The 16,862-nt window shown below is 44.8% G+C and overlaps 1 protein-coding gene across 2 annotated transcripts in view; it reads left to right on the top strand.

Moving 5' to 3' along the window:
• LOC8031438 (APOBEC1 complementation factor-like) overlaps positions 1-16,862 on the top strand; it is a 60,230-nt gene that overhangs the window by 28,999 nt on the left and 14,369 nt on the right. For both annotated transcript variants that reach the window (XM_029987157.4, XM_042289451.1), the window contains exons 2-3: positions 14,557-14,731; positions 15,725-15,935. In XM_029987157.4, the coding sequence (XP_029843017.3) occupies positions 14,557-14,731; positions 15,725-15,935 (386 nt within the window). The remainder of the gene's footprint in view (positions 1-14,556; positions 14,732-15,724; positions 15,936-16,862) is intronic.

Here is a 16,862-nt window from a genome sequence, read left to right as displayed (position 1 = left end):
GCTATACCATGATGTCACGATTTCGGTGAATTTTTGCTTTTATGCTGCTTTGTTCGGTCGTGAGTGTGTCTGTTCCCCAAGTGGCTTCCTTTCTCACTAAACACCCACATGGAACTCTTCGGAATCCACCGCTGTCGACTCCCGCTTCCACTTGTGGAAATTATCTTTGTGGGTGCTCGCATCTCTTCCGCCGGCACAAGGCCACCGTGCAGCTCAAGTCCTCCTTCCTGAAAGGGAGACATGTTTCTGTCGAGGCCAGACGGCGGGAGTTTTTCTTTTTGTGTTTTGCTTGGGTATAGCTGGGACCGAGTAGGAAGTGACTTCCCCCGACCTCGGAACGGAGGCCCTGGCAAGGAATTAGTGTTTTGAAGTGTCTGGTGGGACTCCAGGGGCGTGCGATGTCCGCAACATTGCCAGTGTACATTGTGGATTGTGGGGAAATTACTTTGGGGGACCCATAGCAGCTACTGTTTACAAACTCGCGGCGTTGAACCGCCGGAGCTGGCCGGGGCGCTGCTTGACGTGGTTGCCCCGTGCTGCGTGGAGCGTGGTGTCCCTTCGCGTTGCCCTGCGGCCCGCCGTGCACCGAGTCGACGGCGTCGGACGGTGCCCCGTTGGTGTCATCCTTCGAGAGCCAACTTCAGTAAACGGTTCATCCGAACCTTTCCTTTTTTTTAGTCTGAATTCGCTTGTTTTGGGTGTAGTTTTTGCTTCGGCAGACTTTCGGGCCTGGCCCGAAGGACTGTTCGTGGAGAAGAGTAGCGCAGGGAATTTGTTTCTGTTCGCGTTCCTTGTCTTTGTCTGCGGTTTGATTTTGATATGAGCGTGCGTGTGTGCCGTTCTGGCACAGCGACCTGTTCGATCTTTGTTTTAGTTTTTCATTGTTGTCTCGCAGACATTGACAGTGTTCGGTTGTGGAGTGTTGAATGCTTGTTGGTGTAAGCCGTACGCGGCTTGTTATCGCAGTAATAAATTTCGTTGCTTTATTTTTCACGAAATCTTCCTGTGTCGTCGTCTCTTCGCCCGATCTTGCACCTGGTGTGGACCAATAGCTGGTCACCTGTCCGAACCTAGTTTTCTTTTTTTTAATTCCTGAGTAATTTTTAATTTAATTACGGAGTGTTTCTTTTATCGGGTTTAGTCATTTTTACCCCCTCACCGTGACACAGGATTATCCCAACATTTGCCAATACTGGGAAGATACTAGGTTATATTGCCCAGTTATGCAAAGCTTGTCTTAATATTCACCAATATTTGGCACATACAGGATAATATTGGTAATATTGTCTAGCCATACCAAGATTCTCCCCATATTTACCAATATTGGCACATACTGGATAAAATTGGACACAATGGACAGCAATACAAAGATTGTCTCAATATTTACCAAGATTGTCCGAACATTTACCAATATTGGGTACATGCCCAAGCAGCACAGAGTTGGCCAAGCATTGGCCAGTGGCTGGCATCCTTTGGCCCCTTGGGCCCTTTGGGATCCTTTGGCCAGTGGCCAGAGATTGGCCGATGACTGGCTTGTCTCTGGCCATTGGCCACTGGCCATCAGCCATCGGCCAAGCTTTGGCCAATGAAGGGCCGCTCTTTGGCCGCTGGCCACAAGACCAGCCTCAGCCATTGGCCATTGCTTGGCCAAAATCTGTGCTGCATGGGTAGTTGGTAATATTGGTTTTTGGCACATATATATACTGGGTAATATTGGGACAACTATCAAAGATTAGCCCAATATTTACCAATATTGGGCATATACTGGATAATATTAAACAGCTATTTCAAGATTATTTCTATTTTTACCAATATTTGCTAATATCGGTGAAAACTGGGTAATATTGGCCAACATTGGCAAGATTGCCCTAACATTTACCGATATTTGGTGCACGTTTGGGAAGCCGGCCCAACTTGGGCCAAGTTACCCAATTTTACCCCGATATTGGCCCAATATTTGTACTGCCTGGGAAGCTGCCGTTTATGTTTGTAAACAGTAAAACAGTCTATATAAAACTAAGCAACGTTTACTGAAATCATAAGCTGCTAATTTGTATTTGCGATAATAATCTTTCTTGTGTGCACTAACATTATCTATGAACTAATGAAGATATATTAAATTTACCTTTTTGTGTGTAAAGAATACAATTTTTTTTTTCTGAAAATTCAAACATTTTCTCAAATAATCTCAAGGCGAATGATTAAAAAAAAGGGGCCATGATATGCAAGCGAGCATACATTGAAGTTTGTCTGCCAGAAGGTCGGATACCTTGTGTTGATACCTAACGGCGGTGCATTTGTACTACGAAATAATGTTTTCCTATTTTTGCAAATTTCTTATATTTTCATGCGAGCCTTACAACAAATGTTGAACACTAATCTTTATGAAATTCAGCACACATTTCGAAACTATACTCATGAATAACTGTTACGAGTCTCAAACGTAAAAAAACGAGCGGCTGTCATAGAAATTTATGTTTATTTCCTTCCACAAAACGTATATTGCAAATTATTCATCTCAAACAAAGATGAAAATAGGAAAAAAAGAAAAAAAAATAGGGGCCACGATATGCAAGGCAAACACTATTAGACATTTTAAAAGTTTTAGACAAATCGGTCCAACCCTAAACTCTGCCCATTTGTACTATACCAAACCATGTACAGTCGGCACGGAATGAAACGCGAACATGGAGCGCATGGTTTTCGACCCACGCTGAGTCACCTAGGGACGCAACACCGAAGGTTTGGATGCACTGAGCAAGGGTCTAACACATCGAAGGAGGAGTCATCTTGCAGCTCCCATCTGGTTCAGGTAGTGCAGCATCTAGCGAAAACCATGCACCCACTGTTCGCGTTTCATTCCGTGCCGACTGTGCGGCCAGAAATGCCACTTTTCACAATTCCTACCGAGCTGATTTTTTTTTTTTATAAATTTACACATAATTATTTGATATCAAGATGAAGACCATTACATTTTCTCTACAGTGGTATATTTAGGTATTTTTAGGGAGCGACCAAGCGTTATATTAGCGATCCGAACATCGGCTTATATTGTCCTTTTTCATGGCCACCGTGGGACCTCAGCTTAAATCTACAGGTTCCCTACAGAGCTTCCCATGGAAAAATTTTGTAAACCTTGTCACTTGTTCTTCCGTTGTGCAGTGGTTCCGACCTTAATGGCACGTGATTTTCGAAAGGGGTCAGATGTACAGCGAACGGCGAAGGCGACCCTCGCGGAATGCCCGCAGCGCTTATGTCATCGGCGATGTTTGAGCGTGCCAGTGGGTCGTTATCAGCCGCGTGCCGTGCGGGGTACTTACCCAGCCTGGTCTGCAGCCTGGCGAAGAAGGCCGATCAGATAGCCTTGTCTCCCTTATCATCACTCCCCCCGAGTGCAGCCGACGCTACAATTCCATTGAGCCAATCAATACTTGCTGTCACTTCCAGAAAGGAAAAAAAAAAGAAACAATAGTGCGAAGTAGTTTTATTAGGATATAGGTTGTCGGGCTCCTAGGGGAATTCGAGTACACCCGTAAGTGATTGTTTCACATGGAATACATTTATTTATATACTTAAATTTTGTACATTTTTACACGCTTCTAGCGCGCGCTTTTCGCTCAGGTGACAAATGCCGAGTCACTGCCCTGCAAACACGTGCGGGGCGTCTGGTATTCAGCAAGAGGGAGCTTGTGCGGTGCGCATGCTCAGAAAATATTTCACAGCCCAGCAGACAAAGATGGCTGCGCGCAGACTGTCGGGCGTCACGCAGCTGTGGCGGCGCTGCCGTCGGCACTGGCAGTACGCGACAGGACGAAGCTGTACTCGCAATTGTAAAATTGAAAAGGATTGTCCCGTAAAATTGTGTATTTCAGTAAACAATTAAATTATACTGTCATTGCTTTTAGGAACATCGTCCGCACAATATCCGAACTTTTAATCCTCCGCCGCACGAGTAATTCGATTTTAAAGAGAGCCCAACTGCTCAGATTGCATTTGCAAAGCACACGGCGTTTTCGTTATGCAAGATCGAAAGCTCTGACGTAACATCGGGCAAAGAGGGGTGGTTATCATTCCAGCCCGTTCTTGTTTCGCCTTTCTCAGTTGGCCCTTCGCAAAACAACGATTCTCAAAAAGATCTCGCTTTGACCCATCGCAGTTGGCTCTTTCCATTTTCGTCTTTCGCATTTCAACCCTCCTCATTTGGGCCTGTTCTCGTTTAGCCCTTCTTACTTGGCCTCCATGGTTCCCTATAGGCGTAACTCTGTTGAGTGTCTCGTTTTCGTTACAGCCAAACGTTACGGTAGAACAATATAGATCTCCATGAAAATCGGTTCATAAAACACATTCTGTGTTAATACTTGCCCAAGGAAATTGCCAAAACAAAGGAAGATGTTGGTGATGGAGCGCTTATCACTCAGGCGAAAAATGCTGAGTCACTGGGCTGTGCACACGTGCGCGACGTCTCATATTTCGTTAAAAAGAGCTATACTGTGCACGTGCAGAACGCCTTTCACAGCCCGGACAAAGATGTCAGCGCGCACAAGGCGATTTTTGGAAAGGTGTAAAGTTGTGAGAGGTAGAGAAGGCGGAGGTTCTGCATCCATCACTCGATCGTTGCCCTTTTCCAACAAAGGTATGCATGGGTGTTAGGTCGTGTAATGTTCTATTTACACGGACCAGTCGTTAATGTGCAGAAAATCGGATTCAAACGTGGTACAAGAGCTCACTTGGTCATTTCAATTTTAAAAACCTTTTCTTGACATGCATAATTATCTGTATTCGCAGCGTTTCTGTTCCGATAGTAGACCTGTTCAGTCTTCAGACATATCCTAACTGAGGTGGTCCTGTTTTCTCAGCATCGTAACTTGTGTTTCCAACGCACAGCAACGTCAGCGAGCCGTTCAGTAGCCTGGGATAGCGCTTTCTTATCAAAATAGCCTTCGCTAAAATAAGTTTTTTTTTTTCTTTAGAAAGTATTAGGTCCATTGCCGAAAGAGACGTTTACAGAGAACGGGCCAAATGAGAACGCGTCCAGTTGCGAAAAAAACTCATTCGGATCTGCTGAGAAAGTTGAAACGAGGAGGACCGAATAAGAATGGGACGAAATGAGCAAGGTTCAAATTCGAATGAGATGTTTTGAGATACACCCGGCAAAGAGAGCCTCCTCAGCCTTTGACTGCTGTCTCAGTAAAATAACTTCGTTCTAAGACAGGATTTAGGGTATTAAAAGAAGCTCGGTTCTTCGACATTGATCTCTGTACGCACCATCAACCCTGTCGGTCAAAACCGGAAATAAGTCAACGCCCGCGACTCTGACGTCACCATGCCTGATGTGACGTCACGACAGGACCAGCCATGCATACTAGCGAAATCTGGCGTGAAGTTTCGTATTGATGTTCATAATTGATGTAACGAATATAGGGGCGTCCTTTAATGAAATACATATCACATCTGACTGTATTAAGGCCTTCCACGTGACCAGCGCAAGAACTTAGTAACTTCCGGATATCACTGGACAATCCCTTTAGTAAAAGAAACCGCATAAAGAAAACATAAGATTTTAAAAGATTATAACATATATGTTACAACAGCATTAAGAAAACATGCATAGTATATTTTAAGATATTATGTATGTTTTCTTTATGCCGTTTCTTCTGTTAAATTCTAGTTGCGAGTACAGCTTTGTGTTGTCGTGTTTTTAATATTTTTATTATCGCTGTCCCAGTTTTTTTAGCTGTTCATCCCCATCATGTACAACTGCTCCCAACTGGCCCAGATCACCATCTTACTACAGTTAGCCGAGATTATAAAAAAGGGTTCATCTCAAACCGTGTGGGCCGTTTGCAATTTAATGGCGGACGACTCCTGCGGAGATTGGTCGCAACAGCGCATGCGCGGCGTTTTTGCGTAGCGAAGAGGGACGCGGTCTCTGCTACTGGCAGTGATCTAATTGGCTGCGTTATTTGCACCAAACTGCGTCAACGCGCTTACAGCCTGCTTCATCCTGCTATATTTTGCCAAAATGTGCGGAATTCGCGCCAACATTGTATCGAAACTTATTTGCAATTTATTAATACTGACAATATAATAAACGAACCAACGCTACACGACGGGATCGTTCGGGTAGGCTTGTGCGAGTTTCGAAAACTTTTTCGATTAACGCCTCAACTGACACGATGTTTCATTTGATCTCTGTATAATAGATCATTGACCGTAGTTGGATAGCGATATCTCCGACACTCGTCGTTTCTGGCTGGATAGCTAGCATCGTTGAGTGTAATCTTGTCACCGCCCAGCGGTGTACTGCGGTGAAGCGACAACCGCGTTCTATAGGCGTCGCAATTTTGCATATCTTGCTTCGCCGCAGCACACCCGTGTGCTGAGGGGAAAACACTCTTCCAGAGCTAGACGTTATACGCTGTTTCTAAATAAAACTGCGATTTTTTTTTTTTTTTTTAAATTTTATTGTCTACGATAAACTGTGATATCCTGAAGATATATTTTCCACGTTCGAGATTCATCAAGGATACTTAAGTACTGCGAGAGAACTGCTGAACTGATCTTTATGTTTATTTTTCAGGTCAACCCCGGTTAGTCCGTTCGATGGTACAGCGAATGCAGTAAATTAATACTAAATTAGTTGGAGCAGTCAATGAAAGCCTGGAAATAACCTAAACAAATTCGGGGAGGTCGTTTTCTTAATTTTTTTAAGAAGGTATTTTTCTTGTTTACATGCTGATTTTTGTTACAGGAAGTTATCGTTATAAAATGTAATTAATGTTCATAATCAAGTGACAAAAGCTTTGTTTCCTATCTTAATTAAGAACTCGCGCATATCGCACCGTGACACGCGAATCTGCAGCGTTGCAATCTGTGGTATCCGTTTCCGTGACATGCAAATTCGTAACTCGGACCCGCGTTTATTATTATTTTTTCTTTTGGTTCGCGATTTGCACGCGCGATATTGGTTCGGGTGATACGCGAGTTTGTATCGATTTTTCATGTTTATCGCGCCGTGAAACGCGAATCTGGTGCTTCCGAAATCTGCGATATCTGTTCACGTGACATACCATTTCGTAGCGGGTTCCCGCGGTTTTGTCCGCGATCTGCGCACGCGATATCGTTTCTCCGGGAGTTTGTAGCGGGTCCTTACGTGTATTTGCGCTGTGCGCGAATGTGCTGCGTCCGCGCTCTGCTGCGGCCGTACCCGGGACAGGGAAGTTTGTAGCGAATTCCCGCGTATTTATTGCACGCGAATTCGCCGTGTCTGCGATCTGCGGTGTCATAAATCAGTTCCCGTGTCACGTTTTTAGCTTCGCAAGAATGAAGTATACACATCGTAGAAAGCAATTAAACTTGTTGGGAATGTGACGCTAGCGGGGGTGAGAAGTTGCGAAAGTTTCAGAACATGGCGTACCAAAATCAAAAAGATAAAAAAAAAACCCAATAAATTGTTACGCATTTAAGCTGAATGTTTGCGTGAAGCCAAGAAATGACATTGTACACGCCATGGCAATTATTTCAGCGAAAAAACCTGTCAACGAGAAATGCATTTTTGTTTACCTTTTTTGCTGGAGTTTCTTTTTAACCCAAATCAATGCCACAGGCAACCGCAATGCCATTTCAATTGGTTTGACGAATATTAGGCCTAAATTGGACGTCGGCACATAAGAGATACATTTTTTTTTAAATTTTTTATACTTCGATCCAGATTAACGAAATGTTCTAAAATGTCCTCATTCCAGCATCCCCGCTATATATAGCGCCACATTCACGCGGGGTTTTGGCTTTCTGCGTCGCATAGTGTATTTATGAGGATCGAAAAACGGGGCTTCGTTTTCTCGATCGGACCCGCTTTCGCGGCGAGCAAAATCGGTCCCCAGAGGAGCGCGATCGCGGTCGTTCCCAGATTCGACGTCAAGCAAAGCGCCGGATCTCCCGGACAACCTTATCCGGTGCAAACGCCCCTCCTGTCTTTCCTTATCTCGTTACCGGTGAATAGGTAACCCCGCACGGGGTGTGCGATCTCGATAAACCGCGCCGACTGATGGCGCGGTTATCGCTTACGCACGGCGCGTTGATTGGCGTGTCGTACGCGTGGGTGGAGTGACGACTAGGTTGGAGAGGCGGCAAAACTGCAGCGTGGCCGCCCCCCCCCCCCCCCAAAAAAAAAAAAAAAAAAAAAAACGAGCTTATATTGGTCAAAAATTGCGCGTAAACACTGCGCCATCGCACAGAAATGATATCATTGGTTCCATATTAGTCATTCTATCTATTGAGCTACATATAGCGTTTAGGTTAATTGAGTTTTGACGCATGTGTGCTTGCATTAACTCTAGACTGCGATCGACGCGTTATCGGGGAACGTTTCGCAGTGGGAGTCGTGTGTGTTTTTCTCGTGTAGTACGTATGACGTGATTCGCTAAATTTGGCGGGAATCGCAGTGTCGCGAAACGTTCCAATTTTTCCGCCATATTTAGCGCGAGTTTGGTGTCGCGTTGCGTTACGGCGTCACGTGATGTCATGGCGTCACGTGACCATAGTGTCACACGAACGCCATCCGCTAAAATTGAAACACGGCAGTTTCAGCGTCTCGGATGTGGCCGCAGTTCGTTTGCGGAACGCAGCGGGGATTTTTTTTTAATTATTATTAATTGAGGAAGTGTTTTTGTAACGTCTAGGCTTCAAGCGTCGTGGTTGGTTTTTTTTTTTTGGCGTTCTTGTTGGCTAATGACGCAAGCACATTGCCTGTAAAAGTGATAACAAAACGAAAAAAAAAAAGCTGCGTTTTTTAAGCTATCGTAAATAACTATTGCAAAAAATAAGAAAAAAAAAACACGAAGAAAGCAAGCTTTTACAAATTTCTTGGTAATCATTGAATACCACAAAACGGTCAACCTTGGAGAGCCTTGAAAACCACTATTAGTTTTTTTTTTGTTTTTTTTTTTTTCCTGGGTCCCGAAATTGCGTACCAGCTTTGACGCGGTTGCGCGGTTTTTTCCATTTCTTGTCATCTGATTTCCATTCAGCACAAACAACTGCGGCCACTTTTGTTTCGCTGACCACAACGTTTCTCCCCACGCGCGCTCCAACTCACTTTTTTTTTTATATAGATTTAATAATTGAGTGGTTTATGATGGCGCTCATCAAATTAATTCAAAACAGAACCACTTTTTTTTTTTTTTTTAATTAGTCATTGGCAGGAATAGGACGGTGGGAAGGTCCTTTTGTTGTCCCGCTTCCAGTTTGAGCTTCCTCCCTTCGATAACGATTCGGCCTTCTATGGGCATCGAGCTTGCACGCGTAGTCAAAGCACGACGGAAGGCAGTGAGCGCTTGAAGTTGCTAGAGGCCAGGCGTCGATGAAAAAGACGCCCTGCCGTTCTCATTCTGTCGGTGACTATATAACCAAGAGCTTATTAATTAATGAAACGCTAATTTAGGCTCTATGATGTGATCGCCGCGCCATCTGGGCCAAAGTCCTCGCCCTCCCACATCTCAGCAAAGAGCGAGGAATTTGCGCCAACATTCCGCCAAAGGCTCATATTTCACTTTATCTGTACGGAAACAAGAACAGGGTACCCCGAAAATAAACAGCGCTTCGCCGAACGCTCGTTCTCAGATCAAACGTTGCGGTAGGCGTCCGAAGAAGATTCCAAAGTTTCAGACTAGCCGTTATTTTATTAAAAAAATTATGTGATTTTATGAAAATGTTTTGCGGGAAAGGGAAAATAGCAGCCAACAGAGCTAAAACCTTTACTTTTTTTTTTAACAGTTTGTATATTTAAGTTAAGCGCCGTTCACACTCTTGCAGCCCAGTACGACCGAGAGAGACACAAGGAGTTTAGAAGTACTAGGAGGGGGCACGGTGCAATATTGGTGAAGCCTAGTCATAAAAAGATTAAACGATGTTGTGGCCAACGTGACCGTAGATCTCTCTGGCTATTGGTGCGCGTGACATGTCACGTGTGAGATGGATGGTTGATTGTAGAAGGACTCCTTGCAGGCTTGCGCGCGCTCCGTCCGGTAGGTTTTCTCAGATCGAAGGCTAGACTGTGGTGTATTCTAGTACCCCATAGCTAGACGAAGGCTAGCTACGGTCACGTGATGTGGTCACGTTGCCTGATAAGTGAGGAGAGTAAGGAGGAAAATGAGAAAGAGGCGAGGCGTCAAGGGAGCATGGCTTGTGAAGGCTATGCGGCTGGCGTCATGCCCTCTCCTACCCTTCTATCCTCCTTGGAGAGACAAGACCGGTTTTTAAGCCTCTTGCGACGTCTTAAAATCGGATGCGCTGCTGCGGAGCTGGTCCTAAGACGTCGTGAGAGGCTTAAAAACCGGTCTTGTCTCTCTCGGTCGTACTGGGCTGCAAGAGTGTGAACGGGCCTTTAGACGTTGCTAGACTGCCAGATTGTTTCGGTAAGCTTGCAGGGATTTTCGGAACTTTCGGTTATCCCTTAGAAGAACGTGTGGCTTGATTTCATCTTGGTATTGTACATGACTCATTACCCGTACGTTTCATGATATTCCCAATTTTTTTTTTAATCTGCTCAAGTAATAATAATAACAAAAAAAAAAAAAAAAAACTGAAGCGGTTTTGTATTTGAGGAAAAGCACTTCAGTCGTTTTCATTTGGTCTCCAGGATCACGAATATCGAGATTATTTTTCAATATGGTGCACGGAGGTTGCAGAAAATCACTTTCGAAGTACCGCTGAAGCCCCTTCTTCCCGGATCCTTATGTCACATTAGGAGTTTTCGGAATCTCCACTCTCGCGCATCTTCGGCGCCTGTCAAAGCTATGCACGCGCACTCTTGCTATTTCGAAAAAGGTCAAAATGAGGCGTCACGACTGGTGTGAGTGCGGGGGAATATACCTGGCAGGGCTTGCAATTGCACGCGCTGCCCACACGAGTGACACGCGCGTGGCAAACCAAAGATCCTTTTATAACGTAACGACTAATCGGACTTTCTTTTTTTTTGTGTGTGTGTGTGTGTGTGTGTGTGTGTGTTTCTTAGCGTTATGTTACGTCTTCGGGGAAAACGAACGTGATATTCAGATTCACGGGATAAAAATACTCTAGAATTCACCTCTAATTCATTTTTTTCAAGAACCTCTTCAGCTTCCCTTTAAATTAGCTCCGTTGAGTGCGCTTCTCCCCACTCACTGGAGCACTGCAGAGAAGCGATGCCCGCGGAGGAGACATCGCGATTCTGCGTATGTCGCTTCGCCGTTGCGCAGCCTCGGCCTCGTGTTAAGTAGAAAAACGCTCCTCCAGGAGCTCTAATCTGGACACTTGGCGAAAAAGTCGGCGAAGATTTGGACCGCCGAGATTGGCCGGCGCCAAGGTCAAGCGCTGCGCCGGCCAACCATGACCTCCGAATTCCTCGCCGACTTTTTTTGCGAAGTGTCCAGATCAGAGCCCCAGGTTGGAATGGCGCACGTAATTGCGCCATTCCATTCAGGAAAAAAAAAGGAAGAAAAAAGAACGATTTTGTGAATTATAATGTGACAACATTGACCTTGCAATAAAATTTTAAAAATGAAACTATGGTTAATCTATGACGTCTATGTGATAGATTACAACATTCTGACAGCACGCATAGGTTGTGTCTTTTTTCTTTTTTTTTTTTTAATTCGAGATTTAAGGATGCTTATAACTTGTGTTTTGGGTAAGGGGGTAAGTGAACCATGTTGGTTTGGTGTAGCTGGGCAGCGCTATTGGGCAGGAGATCGAACTATAGGGGGCGCTCTGACCCGTTTGTTTTCCCCACGCTTGGTGTTTACTCAACACAAGGCCTGTGCACATGCCGACAGGCCTTATGGGCATGGCCATGTCATCTTCTACAATAGAGCGCGGGGCGCAGTTTAATAAAAAAAATACTAACAATCAACGAAGCGACGTTAAGTGCCGGATCTATCGTCGGAGAATGCGAGCTTGACCCACTTCGGCTTTTGTGATGAGCTGGGATCGTGCATGCTGCATTGTTCATGCAGGCCGAGTGGAAACAAAAGAGCCCCTCCTCCCCTTCGCCGGAGAACACAAACTCCAGCCGAACGCTGACGCCGCGTTCGGTTATGTCGGCCGAACGCTGCGTCATTGTATTTGTTGTCCCCATCCGTGTAGTTGTTAGGTTAACCGCTTGGGGCGTCACGGTCTGTCCTCCTCCCCAATAGGTTTACTTCTTATGTTGAGTTGTTACCCCCGAATTGGCCCCCAGCTGATCATAGATGCATTTAATAAGGTTTAAAGTTCAGTTTATTTTATCTGAGGAATGAAATTCTGGCAATGACATTTGAGTTGCAGCTGGACTTGTTAAGGCACATTTATTGTCCACCTGCTGTAGATTTCCTGTAAGGGACCCCTGATGAGCATAATTAAATTACATTTGCACTTTAATTATGTTTTGTAGTGGGTTCTCAAAAGTGGTTGCACAGACGTGGGAAGGTAAACAAGCAGTGTGGTTTTGTTGGACAGGGCGATACATGAATCTTAGCATACAGTATTCACTGTGGAATGAATAAGATTAAAAAGTATGCGATACTCCAAAAGTATTTTTTTGCTGCTCCAGAAAGGACTTCCAGTTGCTCTAAACAATGTTCCAAAATAACTCGAATCAATGACATCAGTGTGAGGAACTTAATTATCCGAAACTCAATGTGCCTGACGGCAATGACAAATATGGCACCAACCGTTTTTTTTTTTTTTTTTGCTGTGATATATAGTTTTTGCAGAGTTTTTGCAGGAGAAGTTTGTCCAACGTTCGCTAAAACACCCAGTTTATATATAATTTTTTTTTTTAAATGTTTGCCTTGAGATTTTTTGCAAAACTGAATTTTTTGGATAAAGTTAATTATGTGCCATTGCGTGTTTCCTGACAGTGAAATGAAAAAAATAAAAAAAATGAAACAAAATGAAAACAAAAGTACATAGCGACAAATTATATTTGGTTTCACTGCAGGGCAGTGTTGTGATGCAGTGCGGTTAAAATTCCTGCCATCGAAAGTTTTTGCCAGGTGATTTTATATGGTTTTCAGAAGACTACCAAATCAATATTTTGCTACTGAGGCATATACATTTTTTACAAAGTAAAAACACGTAACTGCTTGAAATTGAAACTGGGCTGGGTAGGAAGAAAAAATCAATGTATTAGTAGCTTTTTGGAAGCTACAAAATCGGTGTCATATTTTATTTTATGCTTTTAATATTGAGTGTGTGCCTTTGATGACCCACAGCTTCGATTATATTTGGTGGTTGTGTCTAAACCATAGAAAACGGCACGTGACCACGGAGAAGAGAGCGAGCCTAACCAACCAGTTCTCAATCGGTTGTTTTCGAGCGGAAAGAAAAAGAATTTCGAGCCGTAAATCGTGTTCTGGGTAGTTGGGCTCTCATGTGTCATGTAGAAATGAAAACTTTGGTGAGCATAAATACCCTGTTAGTGTTCCTTTAAAGAGCTTGTTTCCCGCTGGGGTCACACTGGTTACACATAATAACAAAGACACTCTGACTCTGCATAGACTCAAACGCGAGTCAGTGCAAGGTCTGTTCTTGGAATGCCGCACGGCAATGAGTTCAAGGGGAAAACTTGGCACGCGGCATTCAAACCACGGATATGGCGGTGACTTGTGTTTGCTTACTGTCTTTTGTATGATGGATGAGCAGAGCAGTGATGTGATGGCTGTACCGTTTGCACCAAACTGCGCCAAAGTGCTTACCTTGCTACAACCTGCTACATTTTGCCAAAATGTGATGAATTTGCGCCAACATTGCAGCAAAACATAATTTTACTACACGTCCACCAATTCGTGGGGACACTGCCCAGCAGGTACTTCTCCGGATTTCGATTTCTCATACGGGGAGGTGGAAGGGGGGGAGGGGGGGAGACTTAAATAAGCCGTCTCACACAGACCAACACAGTCGCCTGTACTGAGTTTGTCCTGAAAAGTTGTGATTTTTTGTTTATTAAAACTTGCAGTACCTTCAGTCTTAAAAGAAAACGAGCAAGTCATCTCCAGAGTGTCATAATAAATTTAAAGGTATCTTACATCTCAAAATAAAATGGGGACGCATATTACGTTCAGCGTGTCTCCTGAACTTAGAAAGTTTCTATATAAATGAACACCTAGTGCAGCTCAAATAAACGCCCAACACAGTCAGTGTGATCTTGACTTTATCAATAGAATTTTAAATGCATGTAGCATTTATAGAGTCGACTCTCAGCGATTTCTTAGCATGCCTGGTATGTGGCCCTCACGTTGTCATGATGTCACACGACGACAATCATCAGCGTGGCGGTCGCCATTCAACAGCATGAAGTCACATATAACACCGAGGTATCATATGACGTGGTTTCGCTTAACGTGACAGCATGATGTTGACACTGTGATGCCAGATGCTTTCCTGTTAGTCACCCAAAATCACGTGATGCTGTGTTGTCAGGTGACATCATGAGTTGACGGGGGAGTTATATATGAGTGCCTCTGGGAAATACCAAAGAGATAGCGAGTTTTATTTGTTTTAGCCTGTGCGGTGGTGCTAACTTCTGGGGGTGCGCAGGTGATGGTGCTCTATGTCCGCAACCTGGTGCTGAGCACGACGGAGGATGAACTCAGGGAAGTCTTCTCTCTCAACGGGAGCCTCAAGGTGTCCAAGGTGAAGAAGATTCGGGACTTTGCCTTCATCCACTACCGGTCTCGGGAGGAAGCCACCACAGCCTTGGAGGCCATGCAGAGTGAGCCATACTGTCTGTAGTATTTTGTACTTTGATAGGTCAGGCTGTGGTGCTTAGTGTTGGAAGGGAATTACTGGGGTCAAGCCAATTGAGCACTAGCTGTTAATGTCTGTAGGGGCTCAATCTACCCAAAAGATCCAACCACGCCGTCGGTTCAGTGCTCTGAAGGGGCATTTTAGCCAGTGCAGTTCAAAAGCTATCCTGGGGTGTTTAATGCAATCCAAAGTGTTAATATACAATCCTTCACCAAGAGAGTATCGGTTGTAGAAAACATTGTGAGCAGCAGCATAGGCTTTATTTTCATAAAATTTGCCCTTGGCTTGTGGAGCAGCGACCAAGGCCAGTCAAGTGCCCTGTTACGGATTTCAGAATACCATGGCTCTTTAATTGCGACACCCAGTTTAATTTTTGTTTTTCATGCTTTGTATTTTTGAGGTAATTAATACTTGGCTTATGCTTAACTGGTCTTTTGCTCAGCGGATACATGGTGCCAGCAAGACACACTGTGAGAGAGAAGACTGAGCTGTCCTATGTAAAACAACGGGACGCATGTTGTGCAGATGCACCATTGAGGGATAGAGCCGGCAGGCCCGGTTTACTTTCGCATGCACGATTTCTTGTGCCAATCTGGCAGAATGAAGTGGCTTGCGTACGAAACGCTTCCCATCAGTGCCAGGGTTTTAGATTAACACGTTTGACTGCAATGAAACTGCCAGGCGTGGTTTATTAAATTTATGTTCCCTATTGCTGATGAGTGAAGCTATGTATACACGGGGTGTTTTCGTGTAGTCTAAAATTTATAAAAAAGAAAAGACATTTTATATAAAAAATTATTTTGGGATAATCTTATAGATTGCGGAGATTGTCTGGCACCAATGTTACAGAGTAATTAACAAACTAATTGGCCTAGAATTTACTAATGGACTTTTCCCTGGAGCTGGTATAGCTCAAAGCCAGGGCTTATAGTAATAAAAGTCTTTTGTACATGCTCAGATGCAGTGCTCAACGGCTCGGTGATAGAGGTGACGTGGTCCAAGCCAGTTGACCGGAGCCGGAATCCGAAGTCAATGCCAAAATGTCGCTTCTCGGACGTCAGGAGGAGTTACTGCGGGCCCCCGGTCATGATGGCTTCCCCATCGGCTAATTTTGGCTATGACTTCTACTCCCTGGGGTCCCCCCGCCTCCCACCCATCGGCACTGGAAGGTGAGGTTACGTAGCTCGAAGGTGAAATTTGGAGCTCAGAAGTTAGCAGCTTAGTGTAGATCTCCATGAAGCTTGAGGTTAGTGCACTGTGTTCTGCGACGAGTTTACCCTGGACTAGGAAGTTTTTTTTCCGGGTGGAGCCTAGCATGGCTGGGATCTTTGTGGCTTGGATATCAAAGGGTATTGGGCAGGAGATCGAACTATAGGGGGCGCTCTAACCCCTTTGTTGTCCCCACCCTCGGTGTTTACTCAACACAAGGCCTGTGCACATGCCAACAGGCCTTATGGGCATGTCCATGTCATCTTCTACAATAGAGCGCAGGGCACAGTTTAATGTAAAAAATACTAACGATCGACGAAGCGACGTTAAGTGCCGGATCTATCGTCGGAGAATGCGAGCTTGACCCACTTCGGCTTTTGTGCAGAGCTGGGACCTTGCATGCTGCATTGTTCTTGCAGGCCAGAGTGGAAACAAAAGAGCCCCTTCTCCCCCTCACCCGAGAACACAAACTCTAGCCGAACGCTGACGCCGCGTTCGGTTATGTCGGCCGGGCGCTGAATCATTGTATTTGTTGTCCCCATCCGTGTAGTTCTAAAGTTAACCGCTTGGGGCGTCACGGTCGCTCCTCCTCCCCAATAGCATTATAGGGTCTGCTACATTTTGGTGTGGGGGGTGGGGGGGGGGAGGTGGAGGGGGCTTGAGCTTTATACTACCAGTTGCTTTCTCTACTCCTGGCTGCGTCACTGCTGTGAAGGAACAGTTTGACTTGTGCAGCATGACCTCTAGCCTGGGATCCTCAAAAGCCCACCCGAGAGAGCATAGTGAAGTGAAATCTGGCTATACTCGGCAGGCTTGTTCCAAAGTAGGATTGGGCTATAAAAGCCAAGGAAAAACAAAAAAAAAATAAAGTGAGCAGCTGAGAGACT

Source organism: Ixodes scapularis, unplaced genomic scaffold (genome assembly GCF_016920785.2).
Source record: "Ixodes scapularis isolate PalLabHiFi unplaced genomic scaffold, ASM1692078v2 PGA_scaffold12__126_contigs__length_90152505, whole genome shotgun sequence".
Classification (NCBI taxonomy): Eukaryota; Metazoa; Arthropoda; class Arachnida; order Ixodida; family Ixodidae; genus Ixodes; species Ixodes scapularis.
Note: the sequence above shows the minus strand (reverse complement) of the source record. Positions and strands in the feature narration are given on the sequence as shown.